General features: G+C 37.3%; 1 protein-coding gene across 10 annotated transcripts in view; it reads right to left on the reverse strand.

Annotated features, from left to right (window-relative positions):
* Positions 1-15,436, reverse strand: part of ATG5 (autophagy related 5) — a 137,488-nt gene that overhangs the window by 17,531 nt on the left and 104,521 nt on the right. For all 10 annotated transcript variants that reach the window (XM_030556034.1, XM_030556033.1, XM_030556025.1 and 7 more), the window contains one exon: positions 11,363-11,480. In XM_030556034.1, coding sequence (XP_030411894.1) covers positions 11,363-11,480 — 118 coding nt within the window. The remainder of the gene's footprint in view (positions 1-11,362; positions 11,481-15,436) is intronic.

Genomic DNA, 15,436 nt, shown 5'->3' on the forward strand with positions numbered 1-15,436 from the left:
TTTATTAGTTATCATTGCTAGGTGTTTAAATCCTAGGTTTTGCACTGTCAACACATTCTCTCTACTTGATTCTGCAGAAATGCCATAACTTAAAGTTTATAACTGCATTTACTTTCATTAACAAACTGATACCACAAAGACACGAGCATGATTTTACTGCACAATCAATCTCAATGAGGTGCTGAGCCAGAAAAATGATGTCCTAACCAAAAATACCAATATCTTCAATAGCAATAAGGATACACACAAACATTGCTATTTCAAAGGCCCTCATTCTGCAAAACACTTACTCCTGAGTGTACTATGCCCCAACTCGACTAGCTCTACTAGTGCAGTGGGAAAATGTATAGTAATATGTGCTAGTCGTAGTGTTCACAGAATCAGGTTCCAAGTTTATCCCAGAATAAAATGCTCCCTTTAAACTGTTGAGTTTTTTGTACAAAAACAGAAATCAAGATTTTTTTAAACACCTATATATAAGTTACTGTTTCAAATATTTTATTGTATTTAGACTGTATAAATAAGACTAAAAAATAAGGTTTGTAATAATGATCCTTCCATACCACACTAGTCCTGCTGCGCTAAAATTGAGACTTACTGCTAAGTGTTGTTTCTTAATACAGATCTATAAGCATTAACAGAAAACTAAGGGCAAGATTCTGCCCTGATATACTCCTTATGCAAATCTATTAAAGTACATTGATTTCTACAAAGCAGAAATCTATTCAGAAAATGGTCCTATATACTTATGCTTTGCTGTAGAGGCAAATCAGGATTTTTCCACATTTAATTAAAATTGAGAATAAACTTGAATAAACAAAAATCCCAAACTTCAGAAACAACAACAAGATTACATGGCAATTTGCTCCAGGGATGACTACAGCCATTAATAGAGACCCTTGACCAAATAATAATTTTGTATGGACACACAATGGGCAACAATCTCATAAATAATAAATCATTAGAAGAAAATAATAAATTCCACTGTAAATGCAGTTTACTATACCATGGTATGCAGCTGGTACTTTTTTGTTTCAATTTAAAGATCATTGTCAATATATAGACAAGTCAATTTATATTTACAACAAAGAAAATTTCTACCAAATTGTTACCTCTGTAAGTGCTATCCCACCCCAAAGAGGTAACACTTCATCAAGTTACCAGAGCGTTTTGATAACAGAAAATAATAAGATTCCTAAGTTTATCAATACTGGATAATAGTGGTTCAATATCAATTTTTTTAGTGTCTGATAAGGAGTAAACAAACATTTAATTCACCTTTTCTAGATATTATTTAATACTTTTATCTGATATTTTACCAAATTTAAGGTAATAACAAAGGGGTTTTGTGTGTAGGCAGACTTTGTTTGGGGCACTTTATTATTCTGGCTGATAGGGTCTGCATCCTTCATTTATCAGACCTGAGAGATGAGATTTTGTGCATGGACCTCAGTTTCAGAGGTAGTAAGCACCCACTGGACGGTCAGTGTACCGGAAAAATAAAGCGTTTTTCTAGATTCTTCTTAAAATAATGGAGCAAAGAAAAGAATTCTGTCTTTCATCCTGAGGTTGAAACCAGTTGGAAAAAAACTTAAATGCTTTCATCTTTGTAAACTTTTTATTTTTATACAAAAATACTTCCCATGACTGTGGAAAACTATTTTTAAAGGAGTAAATAATTTAACAAAGATGAACTACACAATCTGTTTCTGAACTGGCTGTAGACTTGCCTGCAAATGTTAAAGTGGAAGCCTTTTCAGGACACAAAGGTCACATTGGCATACTTACTACATGTTTGGGGCCTCTTTGCATTGCTAGAGTACAAATAAACTATAGAAACACTATTTTAATTGATCATTGTAAGCAGGAACTTTGGTCTTTTTATTTTTGATTATATGCTTAAGCTGGGCTATCCAGAGGAGAATGCTTTTTCATGTATGAATATAAACAAGTAATTTCTCATGACTTTTTTTGTGTGATGGACTTGTTTCTCTTTCTACGTTCTGATGCATGTACAGAAATCTAGACTTGTTACTAGCCTCTTCCTTCCCTCATGATCTAGTACTTCATTTTATAAAACTGTTGGAAAAAATGTGAATTTGGGGGAAAACATTTAAAAGGGGATAATCTGAAAACTCTTTCAATATGCGTTTCTAAAAAGAGAACAACATTCAACACTGAAACTTGTGCTGTTCAGTCTCTCTGTTGCGATCTTCAAAAGTCCCTTCTGAAATTTCACTTGCCTTACAGAGCTCATTGCAGTAGGTTCAAATACCATTTTCTTAAGGCAGTACTTGCAGTAAAGCTATTAAAGATTCTGTACTGATAGTTGAGCATGCTTTATAAATCTCCAATTTAGTATAAACAAAAATAATTGGTCATTAGGAATAAAGTTGCTTTTAAAATGCAAATATCTTTAATGAATTTATATTTCAGGACCTGCCGGAAATAATGCAAGTACACGTAATTTTCTAGTACAGAACCAGTGAGACAGCTGTGAGTAATTAGGTACCAGTGAACAGAAGACTGAAAGTGAGGCCCAGTTACAGCAGTTTTGGTCTTCAAATTTTGCCAACTTCAGGGCTCTTTCAATTACTTACAGTTTACTTTCCACTTCTTTGAAAGTTAACTATCACCACACCCAACATCTCCTCCTACATCATAAGGAAGCAAAGGAGTATACCCTTTTGTTTCCTTACATTTTATTATGTTTCCTTAAAAAATATAAACACTAATTATCCTTTTGTATCTGATCTGTTGTTCCTTGCTGGAGAAGTGGAGTACAATATTCCACTGTAGTTGTGTTACCGTCACTTGGTAGAAAAATGAATGTAATGTGTAAATGTAGTAATCATTTTATATAGTCTTCCCAGTGTTGATTGTGAGGGAAACAAGGGGGCAGAAACATTTCGCCTTATGCACCTTGCTCTTAAGTATAGGTTTTATTTACATACTGATTTGGTGTTATGAATAATACATCTAAAATTGCAGAAAATGAAAGTAAACAGTGCAAGCATGTTTGTTTTCATTTTCTACTGAGTGGTGACAAAAGGAAATAGAAATTTTTTTTTGCCAAAAACAGTTGAGTAAATGGGACATTAACTACAGGGCAACAAAACAAATCAATGCTTTTTAAAAAAGAGGATCCAGAGGTGATCCCAGCAATTACAGGCCTGTAAACCTGACTTCAGTACTGGGCAAACTGGTTGAAACTATAATAAAGAACAATATTGTCACACACATAAATGAACATAATTTGTTGAGGAAGAGTCAACATGGTTTCAGTAAAGTGAAAACATGCCTCATCAATCTACTAGAATTCTCTGAGGGGGTTGACAAGCACGTTGACCGAGGGGATCCAGTGTACTTAAATTTTCAAAAAGCCTTAGACAAAGGCTCTTACACGAAGTATGCTGCCACAGGATAAGAGGGAAGGTGCTCTCATGGATTGGTAACTGGTTAAAAGATAGGAAACAAAGGATAGGTATAAATGGTCAGTTTTCAGAATGGAGAGAGGTAAATAGTGGTGTTCCCCAGAGGTCTGTTCTGGGACCAGTCCTATTCAACAGATTCATAAATGATCTGGAAAAAGGGGTAAAAAGTGAGGTGGCAACATTTGCAGATGATACAAAATTACTAAAGATGGATAAGATCCAGGCAGATTGTGAAGAGCTACAAAAGAATCTCTCAAAACTGGGTGACCGGGCAACAAAATGGCAGATGAAATTTAATGTTGATAAATGCAAAATAGTGCACATTGGAAAGCATAATCCCAACCATACATATAAAATGATGGAGTCTAAATTAGCTGTTACCACTCAAGAAGGAGATCTTGGAGTCATTGTGGATAGGGTTATGGAATGGCTTCCGTATGAGGAGAGTTAATAAAACTTGGACTTTTCAGCTTGGAAAGGAGATGGCTAAGGGAAGATATGATTGAAGTCTATAAAATCATGACTGGTATAGAGAAAGTAGATAGGGAAGTGTTGTTTACTACTTCTCATAACACAAGAATTACGGGTCACCAAATGAATTAACAGGCAGCAGGCTTAAAACAAATAAAAGGAAGTATTTCTTCACACAATTCACAGTCAACCTGTGGAATTTCTTGCCAGAGGATTTTGTGAAGGCCAAGATTATAAGAGGGTTCAAAAAAGAACTAGATAAATTTATGGAGGATAGGTCCATCAATAGCTATTAGCCAAGATGGGCAGGAATGGTGTCCCTAGCCTCTGTTTGCCAGAAGCTGAGAATGAGCGACAGGGGATGGATCATTTGATGATTACCTGTTCTGTTCATTCCCTCTGGGACACCTGGCACTGGCCACTGTCGGAAGACAGGATACTGGGCTAGATAGACCTTTGATCTGACCCAGTAGGACCATTCTTATGTTTTTATGTACTGCTATACCCCTTTGCCAAAGGCTAAACCATTTATAGATTGTTAGAAAATGGGGAAACTGAATATTATTTGTCACCAGGTGGAACTCAACTATCGTACAAGGAAGGGTGCAATAAACTTCGTCTCCTCTACCTCTCATCCCATTTTTAACCCAATCATTTGTGTCTTATAAAATAGTTACTATTCTAATTCTCTTACTGTTGCTGGTGTAATGTAATTTTGGAGAATCAGGAAGGGAATAACACAGATGCTTACAGAGAGCATAACGTTGGTTTCGGCCAGACAGCACAACATATAAAGAGACCATACACAGAGATTTGATTAAAGTATGAACTGCAACTTTTATTCGGTAAAAACAGGGGAGGAACAGACAGGTGGCTCCTCCCCACACAAACTATCTGGATAGGTAAGTGTAGTGCAGTTCCTAAACATCTCCACAGGGACAGCAATCCTTAAGAGGCAGCTACTAAGCCCCCTTCTGTGAAATTTACCTGGGATTCAAACCAAGGACTCCAGATCCTCCCTTACAGTTTTAGGGGTTTTTTTTGTTTGTTTGTTTTTGGGAGGGGGGAAGAGGGAGGAATGCGAGTTTAACCAAGGAATGACTTTCTGCAACAGATAAAGAGGCTCTCCCTTCACCGTGAAATGTGCAGTAAAGGGTTAATCAAATACTATCCAGCCAAAGACTGGATCTGCTGCAGCAACTCTGGCTCCTTGCTACCTCAGTTAACCTGCACTAGACGCAGACTACACAGTTATGACAAGTGACTATCAATATTACACTAGCACCTCATGTGCTCAGAAGAAGGCAAACCTCCACACCTTTAGCTGCCAGTTGAAGGCCCTTTAAAGTGCTCTGGGTTTTGGCTAGTGCCAAGTGGGAAATCTAGCAGGGAGAAATGGAGGCAGAGGCTGTGTATGGAGGGGAGGGGAGGCACTCAGTGAAAGGAAGTCCAAGAGACAGGCCGAGTGGGACAAAGAAAACAGACACAAATGGCATCAATGCTGGAGAAGAGCAATGTAAATTGCCTCTCCTTCCACACTAAGGGCGCCATCAAGCCAATGAGGTGTGCATGCAGGGCATGAATAAGCCAATTGGACAGTGGGACTTGGGGCCTCCAAACTTTGCCTAAGTTCTATTCATTTACAAAGCTATTGAGGGGCAGTGCTGCTCTCTCTCAGACTAGCTAGGACCCAATGGATGTGCCCTTCTTCCACTGATCCAGTTAACCCTGCCCTGGACAAGTGGGGATGAGGAGGTGAACAGCTACATTCACTTCCCATCTAGAATTGTTCAACAACGCAATACAGCACTTATCACTTGTGACAAGAGAGACTAGGAGGCAAATATCATTAAAATACAATTTTCTACCTGAATAATTTACTGTAAATGAGTGCTTAGAAAACTGAGGGAGAACAACAAAACAATTAACATGTAGTCTTAAATAGAACTTATTGATAAAAGCTGAAGGTTAATTTAAAACAGTTGAACTCTAAGGAACACTAATTGTATGACATTACTCAGTACAGCATATCAAAAACCTACCTAAAAGAAAAATTCTAAAAGTCTTTTTTGATCTTGTTTTAATTTTTAAAAGCACTAATGACATTTCTGCAGAATGAGGTCAATTCACAGATTTTCTGAATGAACAACAATCCTGTGAAAATTGGAATTGCTGGATAGCCTAATGTTTGCTTCATCACACCCAAATGTTTACCATTTGAGTCCTCAAAACAGTACGAGACAAAAATGAAAACAAGTTTTACAAAGACTTCAACAATACTAGTAAATTAAAAATGCATGTAGAATTATTTAGTTATGGTAGCTGTGGAGGAAAAGTCTCTTTCTACATGATATTCAGTTTTTTTAAGTGGGAAAAATAAATCTCAAGACACTCCAAAGAGAGTGAGTTTTTCCTTAAAAGATAAAATTCTGTATTTTACTTCATTTTAACCTCCTTCTACCTCCATCAAAATGTACTATTGAATACATTGATGTGTCTGCTTGGATGCTCCTTACTGCAGTTAAAGCAAGAGCATGTTGTACATATATGTACTGACTAGCATTAAATAGGGATGGGACACTTTGCCAGTGGGTTCCACAAATATTTGCAGACAGCAGAGGAATGGAGACACTCAGGAATCTAGGGTTCCATTCCAAGCTCTGGAGAGGAATATTCCCTAGTGGGCACAGACTTCTGCCCATTCTTCCTCAAGTGTGACCTGTTCTTGCCAAATCCCTTCCAACATATCTTTGTTCTAGTCCTATCTCTGCACTACTTTGGCTTCTCATCCCAGTCCCATTCTTCTCACCTAGCCAGTCTCAGCCTCTACTCTTTAGGTTTCTTATCCTAGTCTCCTTGCCCAGTAAGTCCTAATTTTGCCCCCTCCCGGCTCCTCATCTAATCTTTCTCTCTCCCTCACTCTAGCCTCCAGCTGCCACACCTCAGCCCCATTAACTCTCAGTACCAGTCTTCCTCCCTTCTTCTTCCCACCCAGGCTCCCTGTTCCAGTCCCTTTGCCCAGACTGTCCCAGCCCCCCCCCCCCGCATTACATCAGATCTAGCTCTCTGCATTTCTCATTGGTCCTCAATCCAAGTCTCCTTGCGCAGCCAGTCCTAGTCTCCCAGAGCTCTTGCATCTGATTTTAGTCTCACCCATACCTACTGGCTCCCAGCTACTCCCAGTAACAGTCTCCCTGCCCAGCCAGTCCCACTCTCCCCCCAGGCTACTTGTACCAGTTAATTTCACCAATCTCCCATAGGTCCAGCTCTTGTCTCATCTGCATTCAGATCAAGCAGCTTCCTCTTACACCTGCCAGAGTCCAGCAGGAGGCTCACTGAGAACACAGGCAATCACCCCCAGCCTTTTAGTTCAGTGGGCTGGACCTGGGACAGACTGCAGCAATCCAAATTTGCAATTTCAGGAAAAATCCTGCTCAGCCCCAGGCTGGAGTACATGTGCCCAGTGCAGCACTGGGGACTTCAGATACTAAAATCTAAAGAGTCACTAGTTGTGTAAACTGCATGTGTAGACTTATTTTTAAACGTTTTATAACTTGACCAAATTTGGGCAGATTTTCGTGGGGACACAAAAACGACCTCTTTGCCAAATTTCAAGTTCAAAGCATGGAGATGTTAGCTCATTTCAAAGAAAAGGCAATTAGAATTTTTTAACATGGGCAAAACAATGTATTCTTCCCTAGCTTGTTATCGAAAATGGCTGCACTGTTTTGGCTTTAATTGCCAAATCTGCAATGAAAGTGTTCTTAAATCAGACAACATATGCTGGGTCATCATCAGAGATTGTCATACCACAAAGTATATGGCAGAATGTGGGTAAAACTATGGAGCAAAAGACATACAATTTTCCCCCAAGGAGTGTAGTCACAAATTTAATTAACGCATTTTTTTTTTAACAAGCGTCATCAGCATGGAAGCATGTCCTCTGAAATGGTGGTTGAAGCATGAAGGCACATACGAATGTTTAGCATATATGGCATGTAAATACCTTGCAATGCTGGCTACAAAAGTGTTATGTGAATGCCTGTTCTCGCTTTCAGGTGACATTGTAAATAAGAAGCAGGTAGCATTATCTCCCACAAATGTAAACAAACTTGTTTGTCTTAGCGATTGGCTGAACAAGAAGTAGATTGAGTGGACTTGTAGGCTCTAAAGTTTTACATTGTTTTGGTTTTGAGTGCAGTTATGTAACAAAAAAAAATCTACATATATACATTTCACTTTCATGATAAAGAGATTACACCACCGTACTTGTATGAGGTGAACTGAAAAATACTATTGCTTTTATTTTTTTTACAGTGCAAATATTTGCAATAAAAATAATTATATAAAGTGAACACAGTACACTTTGTATTCTGTGTTGTAACTGAAATCAATATATTTGAAAATGTAGACAAATATCCAAAAATATTTATAATAAATTTGAATTGGTATTCTATTATTGTTTAACAGTGAAAATAAAACTGCAATTAATTTTTTCTGAGTTAATCTGTTTTGAGTTAATCATTTGAGTTAACTGAGATTAATTGACAGTCTTACTTTTTATGTTAACTAACTAGCATGATCTGATAAAAGTATTTATATTAATGTGTAAAAGCAGCAAAGAGTCCTGTGGCATCTTATAGACTAACAGATGTTTTTGGAGCATGAGCTTTCGTGGGTGAATACCCACTTAGTCGGATGGCTCATGCTCCAAAACGTCTGTTAGTCTATAAGGTGCCACAGGACTCTTTGCTGCTTTTACAGATCCAGACTAACATGGCTACCCCTCTGATATATTAATGTGTGCGCGCACACACGGACACCCACAAACTACCCCTCATGTTTTTCTAGAAGAGATGAGGAATGAGTCACAACTGGGGATAACGAAAGAGAGGAAAGGAAGTGATTACATTGTGAAAAGGAACAAGAAAAGTGTTCGCTACTGTCAGTTAGCTTTCGGTCAAAAGATTGCACTCTCCTCTGGTAAATCCTTTGCAAGCCATTCTCTGTAATAGCAAAAATATACTTCTCAAAATATCATTGTTACTTAAGGAGTGGTTAGCTGTTTAAAGATACTAGTAAGATGGTGGCAAATATAAGAGAAAAATGAAATACAGTAGAAAAAGCCAAGGCTGCAGTTTGCCAAAAAAAAAATCTTTATGTTCATCCCACTTAATCTGTACATCCAATAACCGTTTCAATAAACTGTAATCTTTCCTAGATTAAGTTCAAAACCAGAGAATTGTAGCTGCCTATGTAGCTACTTACCAATACAATGCAATTTGTGAAATAACAGGATACTACACCAATGGATTTACTCTGTCATACACGTGTGCTGTTAGAAACTACATGGAATCTGTTAGATAATTTTAAATAACTAGACAGTGATTATAGGTTGACTCCTATCTGAATCTTATCTAGTAGAATTACAAGAACAGCACATCTTTTCTTTCAAGTATGTGTATTTTTAAAATTCATTAATTTCACCCTTGCATGTAGTCTGGGCCACCACAAGTTCTGTAAGAAAATCAATGTTTCTGAAAGAAGCTTCAACTTCAAGCCTTACAGAAGTTTGAAATATAAGATAAAGTTTAGGTAATATAAAGTTACAGATTAACTAATTCCAAGATATCCAAATTAAGAGAACTCTTCTTTTGATTGGTATAAAGTAAAACTACAGAAAGCAAAAATCTACCAAGGTAAATTAGTAAAGGACAATGTTCATTGTGGAAGAATGAATACTGGTTTTCTGAATAATAAATACCAAAGAAAGATGTGGCAGGCACTTGATTACCCAAAAAACCTGAAAACTAAGATTCTTTCCTTAATCCTCCTTTTAACATTAGTGAAAGGATACTCACGGATTAAATCAAATTTAGGAAAAAGTTTTCATTGTAATATACATACCATTATATACAAAAAACAGTTAAAACTAAATTTAGACTGCAAGGTCAAGCACTCAAAAGCTATGAAATACCAGATTTAGGATGCGCATGCAAACTTAATTCTGTCTTGAGTGTCCATCCTTGGACACTGAATGAGGCCATGGCCCTGTAGAAAAAGTGTTTTTAATTGCATGATCTTGTGCTGTCACCTACTTAAACACACAAGAAAGCAGAATTAATGTTGCACATGCAACTATAAATTTGGCATTTCCTAACTCTCAAGTGCTTGATTTTGCACTGAGAATAGCATTCTTTTGACAGAGTATTTTAAATTATTATTTTTCTTTTTTTAAGGAAGATGGTAAAAAGTAAACTTTTTGAAAGTGCCCAAATAACTAATAAGACAGGCTCCTAAATCACTTCCAAAAATGGGGCTTAAGCTCCTAATTCATTTGGGAACTTCTAAAAATGTGAGTCCAAAACATGTTGTATTATGTATGTTAGCCCTTAAAAACACTCCTTACTCCTATGGGAATTCTGTGTCACTGACTGCATATCCATCGCAGATTTCTTTCCTTCCCTGCAGAAAAATGACTTCTGATGGGGAAGCAAAGAGAAGCCACAAGAGCTGCCACACGCCCCTCCCCAACAGCATAGGCAGGTCTGTTCAGGTGCCCAGAGCAGCTGGTAGAGATATAAATCGACACACCAGGAGGCGGTGCTGGGCAGTCATGCATGTGAGAGCGAGCGAGCGACTCTGTCCCTCTTGTTCGCTATTGCAGCATGCTCAGCGTGAAGGGGTAGGGCTTTGGGATGTCTCTGAGGAGGCAGGCCACTGGCAGGCTCTGTCCTCTCAGGCAGAGCAGAATGTAGCAGCCTGTCTGCTTAGTGAATTGTTCCAATTGTCTTTGTGAACTCCCTCAGGAGTATAAAACAGGTATAAAAGTTTTAAGGCTCCTTTACATTGCCAGGGTAGTGTAAAGGACTTATAAATGCTTATGATGCTTCAGTGATTAGAACTGGTGTAAATTTTTGTACTGAAAAAATTACCCATCAAAATGTACTCCACAAACTGTTTGCTGCTGACCTTTCTGGAGATTGTCAGCACCCAACATAAATTATGAGTTTGATTCCCCAGCTTTCACTTGCTCTTCAGGGGCCGATGAGGTACCACTGCATGGCTGCATATATTTGTTGACTAATAACTAGAAATAAAGGATCAAACCTAGCTACATTACTATTATGCATGGGGATTTGGGGATTTCTTTCAATGCTCCCCACTTCCATTCTCCATCCATTGTATTATAGTTTAAATAAATTACCTAAATAATTGAAGCCAGCATGATTATATTGCATTATTTTGACAAATAAACATGCAGAATTTTGCAGAATTTTAAAATATTGTGGCAGAATTTTTAATTTTTTGGTGCAGAATTCCCCCAGGAGTAACTCCTCACATCTCTGCTGCCATAATATATCATCAGAAAGTACGAATCCTGAACCTTCAGCATCATAGCTCATACATCTACTACACTTCAGGTACATAAATAATGCTAACTGTTTATAAAGTACCTTCAGGAGTAATTGCAGCAGGATAAACTTCTTTTAGGAGATCTCCGAGTGTATTTAGCTGCCCATTTGTAGCAACCGGACGAAATAACTTCTGTATAAAAGGTCGTTCCGTTGTTACCTGTTTTAAATACAAAAAAGTTAGTAAAACTGCAATAATTTAAGCTCTAAAAAAAGTGAATTAATCAAACCACTTGGGGGGAGCGGGGCTAACGTTTGGCATTTTAACCCCTTACACATTTTTGCCTCTGTTTTCCATCAGACCCACAGAGTGCTACAACCTAGTATGGCACAGCTTTTAGCAGTTTTATGTATGTTGACACACTTGTCTTCCTTCATAGGGGAATGGATCATGGATAAACTTTTGAAGATTCCTCCCCACTGTACCCCTGGATTATGTCACGCAACGAACCTTCTCACAAGAAATGGAATGTCATGAAACAATGACACAAAATGAAGTTTGAAAAATCAGCTTTATATCTTAATAATGGTCAGATGTTAGGTATGGCAGTCAAAAACACTTGTGTTCTATCATTTCTAAAAAAGTGGGTGACAAAAATAAAGGGCTCCTTAATTATGTAAAGAATTTAGTACACTAACATAATTCGGTAAAAATTAAAATTGATTACTAGTATTTGCCCAATGTGTTCACTATTTTCCCCCCATGTGACTGTGCTACATGAATGAATGAAAAAGATTCTATCCTCCAATATAATATTTAAGGAAGTTATGGGATACTTTTTCAGAAGTGTCTCAGTCACTTCAGAGCCTAAGCCCCATTTTCAGAAGTGCTTTAGGCACTTAGAATCTAAGTTAATTTTGAAATGGATCTTACATATTTGAAAATTTTATACGTAGGTTTTTCAGACTGTAAAACTGACTAATACAAATCTAGCTTGTCGACAACTTTCTAACATGTTATTTAAGAAAGCACTGCAATATGCATGAGCCAGTTACCAGTATGAGAAAATACTAATATTGTATAGGTTATAACATTACATTACTTAATCATAAAATGCAAAGCGGTATTGTTACTAATACAACATAAAGAAATACATTTAAGTATAACCGTAGTGTTACTTCACCTGACCAATGTGAGTATGAAATTAACCACATTAACTTTAGCTGTTGTTATGGATTTTATTTGTGTGTGTACAGTATTTAGCACAATGAGGACCAACCTGGATGCTTTTAATATTACCAAATAAATGTTAAATAAAAAAATAAATCTCAACCTAAGCAGATCTGGACTTGGTCAGTATTCATATGGAAGAGACCTCCTATTAGAGCCCAAATGCAGAAGAAAATAGTGGCCTCTCTTTTCATAAATTAATATTGTGCCTGTGCTCCTGGACATCCTTCCACTTGTGGTCATTACTTTCTGCTTACCATATTCTTCCTACAGTTTCTACTAGATACAGTATTTTTCCCTTCTTAATCCACAAAATATTTAGCATGTTCAGTACATCAGCAACTGGCAAAGTTAATCCTATACAGAAAATCAAAAATACCCTCAGGGCATGAGCATGGCTCCTGAGGAAAGAAATTGGTTTGCAGGCACTTTGCACTGATATTGACAATAACATAACTTTCAACTTCTGCTTTTACAAAAGCAAATATTCAACTGTTGGTCAATATATTTTTCTAGGAATTTTAAATTATTTATTGCTATTAAATATAATAGTATTAAATAAGATCTATATAGCACCATAAATGCGCACTGCACTTCAGAGGATAAATGAAGACTGAGCCCCATTTCAAGAAGCCCTTACAATGTGAGTAATGATTTAAAAAAATGTAAAGAGATAAGTAGGGACAGCATCGGGAAGGGGGAGGATGAAGCCATGGATAGTAAGACCACATGGTCATGTGGGAGCCTAGCATATGCTTTCTGAGTTGCATTCACATTGCAAAATGACAGGGTTTGGATCAGAGTCACAGTGGGACTCAGGCTGTGACTCTACCCCCAAGCAGGATCCTAGAGCTAGGTCCTGAGTGCTTGCTGACCTAAGTCGGACTCATTTGTGTGTAGACGAAAGCAGAAGGTTAGGCTCGAACCTGGGCTAAGTGTGCAGGGTAGACATACCCTTAGTGATTGCATTTTTGTCTATGCATTTTATTAGAGTATAGTTTATAAGTAACTCTGAAGATTAACTGCATTTTGAACTGATAGGTTGGAGAAGAAAGATGGTCCACTGATGAACCTAGATCTCCTAGGCTAGTGTCATTAATTCCCTGCCTTCCTTGTGACCTTGTATAAGTCATTTAGTCTCTCAATCCTTCCGTTCTCCATGTGTAAGATGGGGATAATAAAGATTGGCAGGTGCTCAGATATTTGGTATGGAAATGGAGGTCATAATACATAAAACAGACTAAGAAAGGAGCTAAATTGAGGGGACTGCATAATTATCTATTAAGTTAGCAATGAAAAGCTCATTTAGTTTTGCACCACAATCATAATCTAAAAATGTCACTCCGGCTTCCCTCGTTCTTTTTGGGAATCAGCAGCACATCAAATACTGCATAAAATCCACAATTTGATTAGCCAGACATTTTATTCAGGATGCAGCTTAAAATCAAAAAGCATAACCCAAAAATTGTTGGTTTTTAATCTCAAACCATAGAGTAACCAGACTTTCCACCTAAATTAAAGTCTTGGGTTTCCTAACTAAATATTCTGCTGTTACCCTAATTGTACTTCAACCACTGCAAATTACCTTACATTCTGAACCCACACTAGAAATAGCCTTAAAATTCCCATATGTGAACAGTTTGGCAACATGAAAATGTCAAACTTTAGTCTTTCCTGCATACTTCATTATACTTTCAGCAACATGCCAAAAATCACATTCTGCAGAACTTTTGTAACGATCATTGTACTTTAAAACAATTAAAGTGTTTCTGATAGAGCAATAATTAATCATTACTTTTAAACAAGTGTAAACTTAACCACAAAGCTTTAAAATGAGCAGTTGGAGCTCACATAATGATTTAAGTTTCCCATACATAGGACAGTACAGGAACATTTAACTACTTTCAAAAAATGAAATATATTATACTTATTTTACATAACTGTACCAAATTTTATGTTATTAACCAGTAAAAAGTATATTTTTCCATGAAATTATCCTAAAAAATGTCTTTGGCTTTGCATAAATGCTTTCAATTTAAAAATCCTAATAAAATGAAAAAGTGTTTAAGTTACAGGTGATAGAATATAGCTTATAACCAACAATAGTGTCTGACCAAAAGTATTACAATACTGCATTCTTACATTATATTTTTAGCAGAGGAAAGGTAACGCATAACTCACTTTGGTGGGAAAAAAAAACGTAGACACTTTAGACCACAGCCTTCATCTACACCCTTCAATGTCAAGAGGAGCTATGTACATTCTTACTGAGAAGATAATATAGTCCAAAGTTTCAAAGGTCAAGCTTCTCATCCTCACCTTCAGTTTGAGGACTCAGCTTCACCTCTCTCTCCCTATTTCACTCTCTTACTTTGTTCACTGCACCAGCATGTCCCATCTTGGAGTTCTTTTTGGCTGTTTACACTATTGAATTATTGGTAAATGAACAGGTGAGCCACCAATATAAGAACCAACTTCACAGCATGTCCACAATACCCAGTGCTGTTTTGTCCAACATCCACATTGGTGCTCTACTAGAAAGTTGTAGTTATTGCCCTCTGAGTATCTGTTCCCAGCAGAGTTCTCTGAAGCAAGGGTTAAGAAGGCCTTTGGAGATTTCCAAGAACCAAATGAATTGTGGAAGAAGAGGTCTAACTCCCATAAGTCCCTCGGTGCCAGTGTCATTTCCTAAATCTTTCTTCAAATGGAGGCCAGCCTGAATGTTCAATCTTCACTCCTTGCGCAAGAAGGAGTTTTTGAAAAGCAGTCAGGAGGGCCTCCACAGAGCCTGATACTAGAGACTGTATTATTCAATGGTGATACAAACCTCAGTGAATTATCATAGCAATTTAGGTCACACAGAGTGGTCAGGAAAGGCACTTCTCCTTGCACTCAAGATGGAAAGGACATAATAAAGTAATGCCAGATCAGTGCAATAATAGAAT

This window comes from Gopherus evgoodei, chromosome 3, assembly GCF_007399415.2.
Source record: "Gopherus evgoodei ecotype Sinaloan lineage chromosome 3, rGopEvg1_v1.p, whole genome shotgun sequence".
Taxonomy (NCBI): domain Eukaryota; kingdom Metazoa; phylum Chordata; order Testudines; family Testudinidae; genus Gopherus; species Gopherus evgoodei.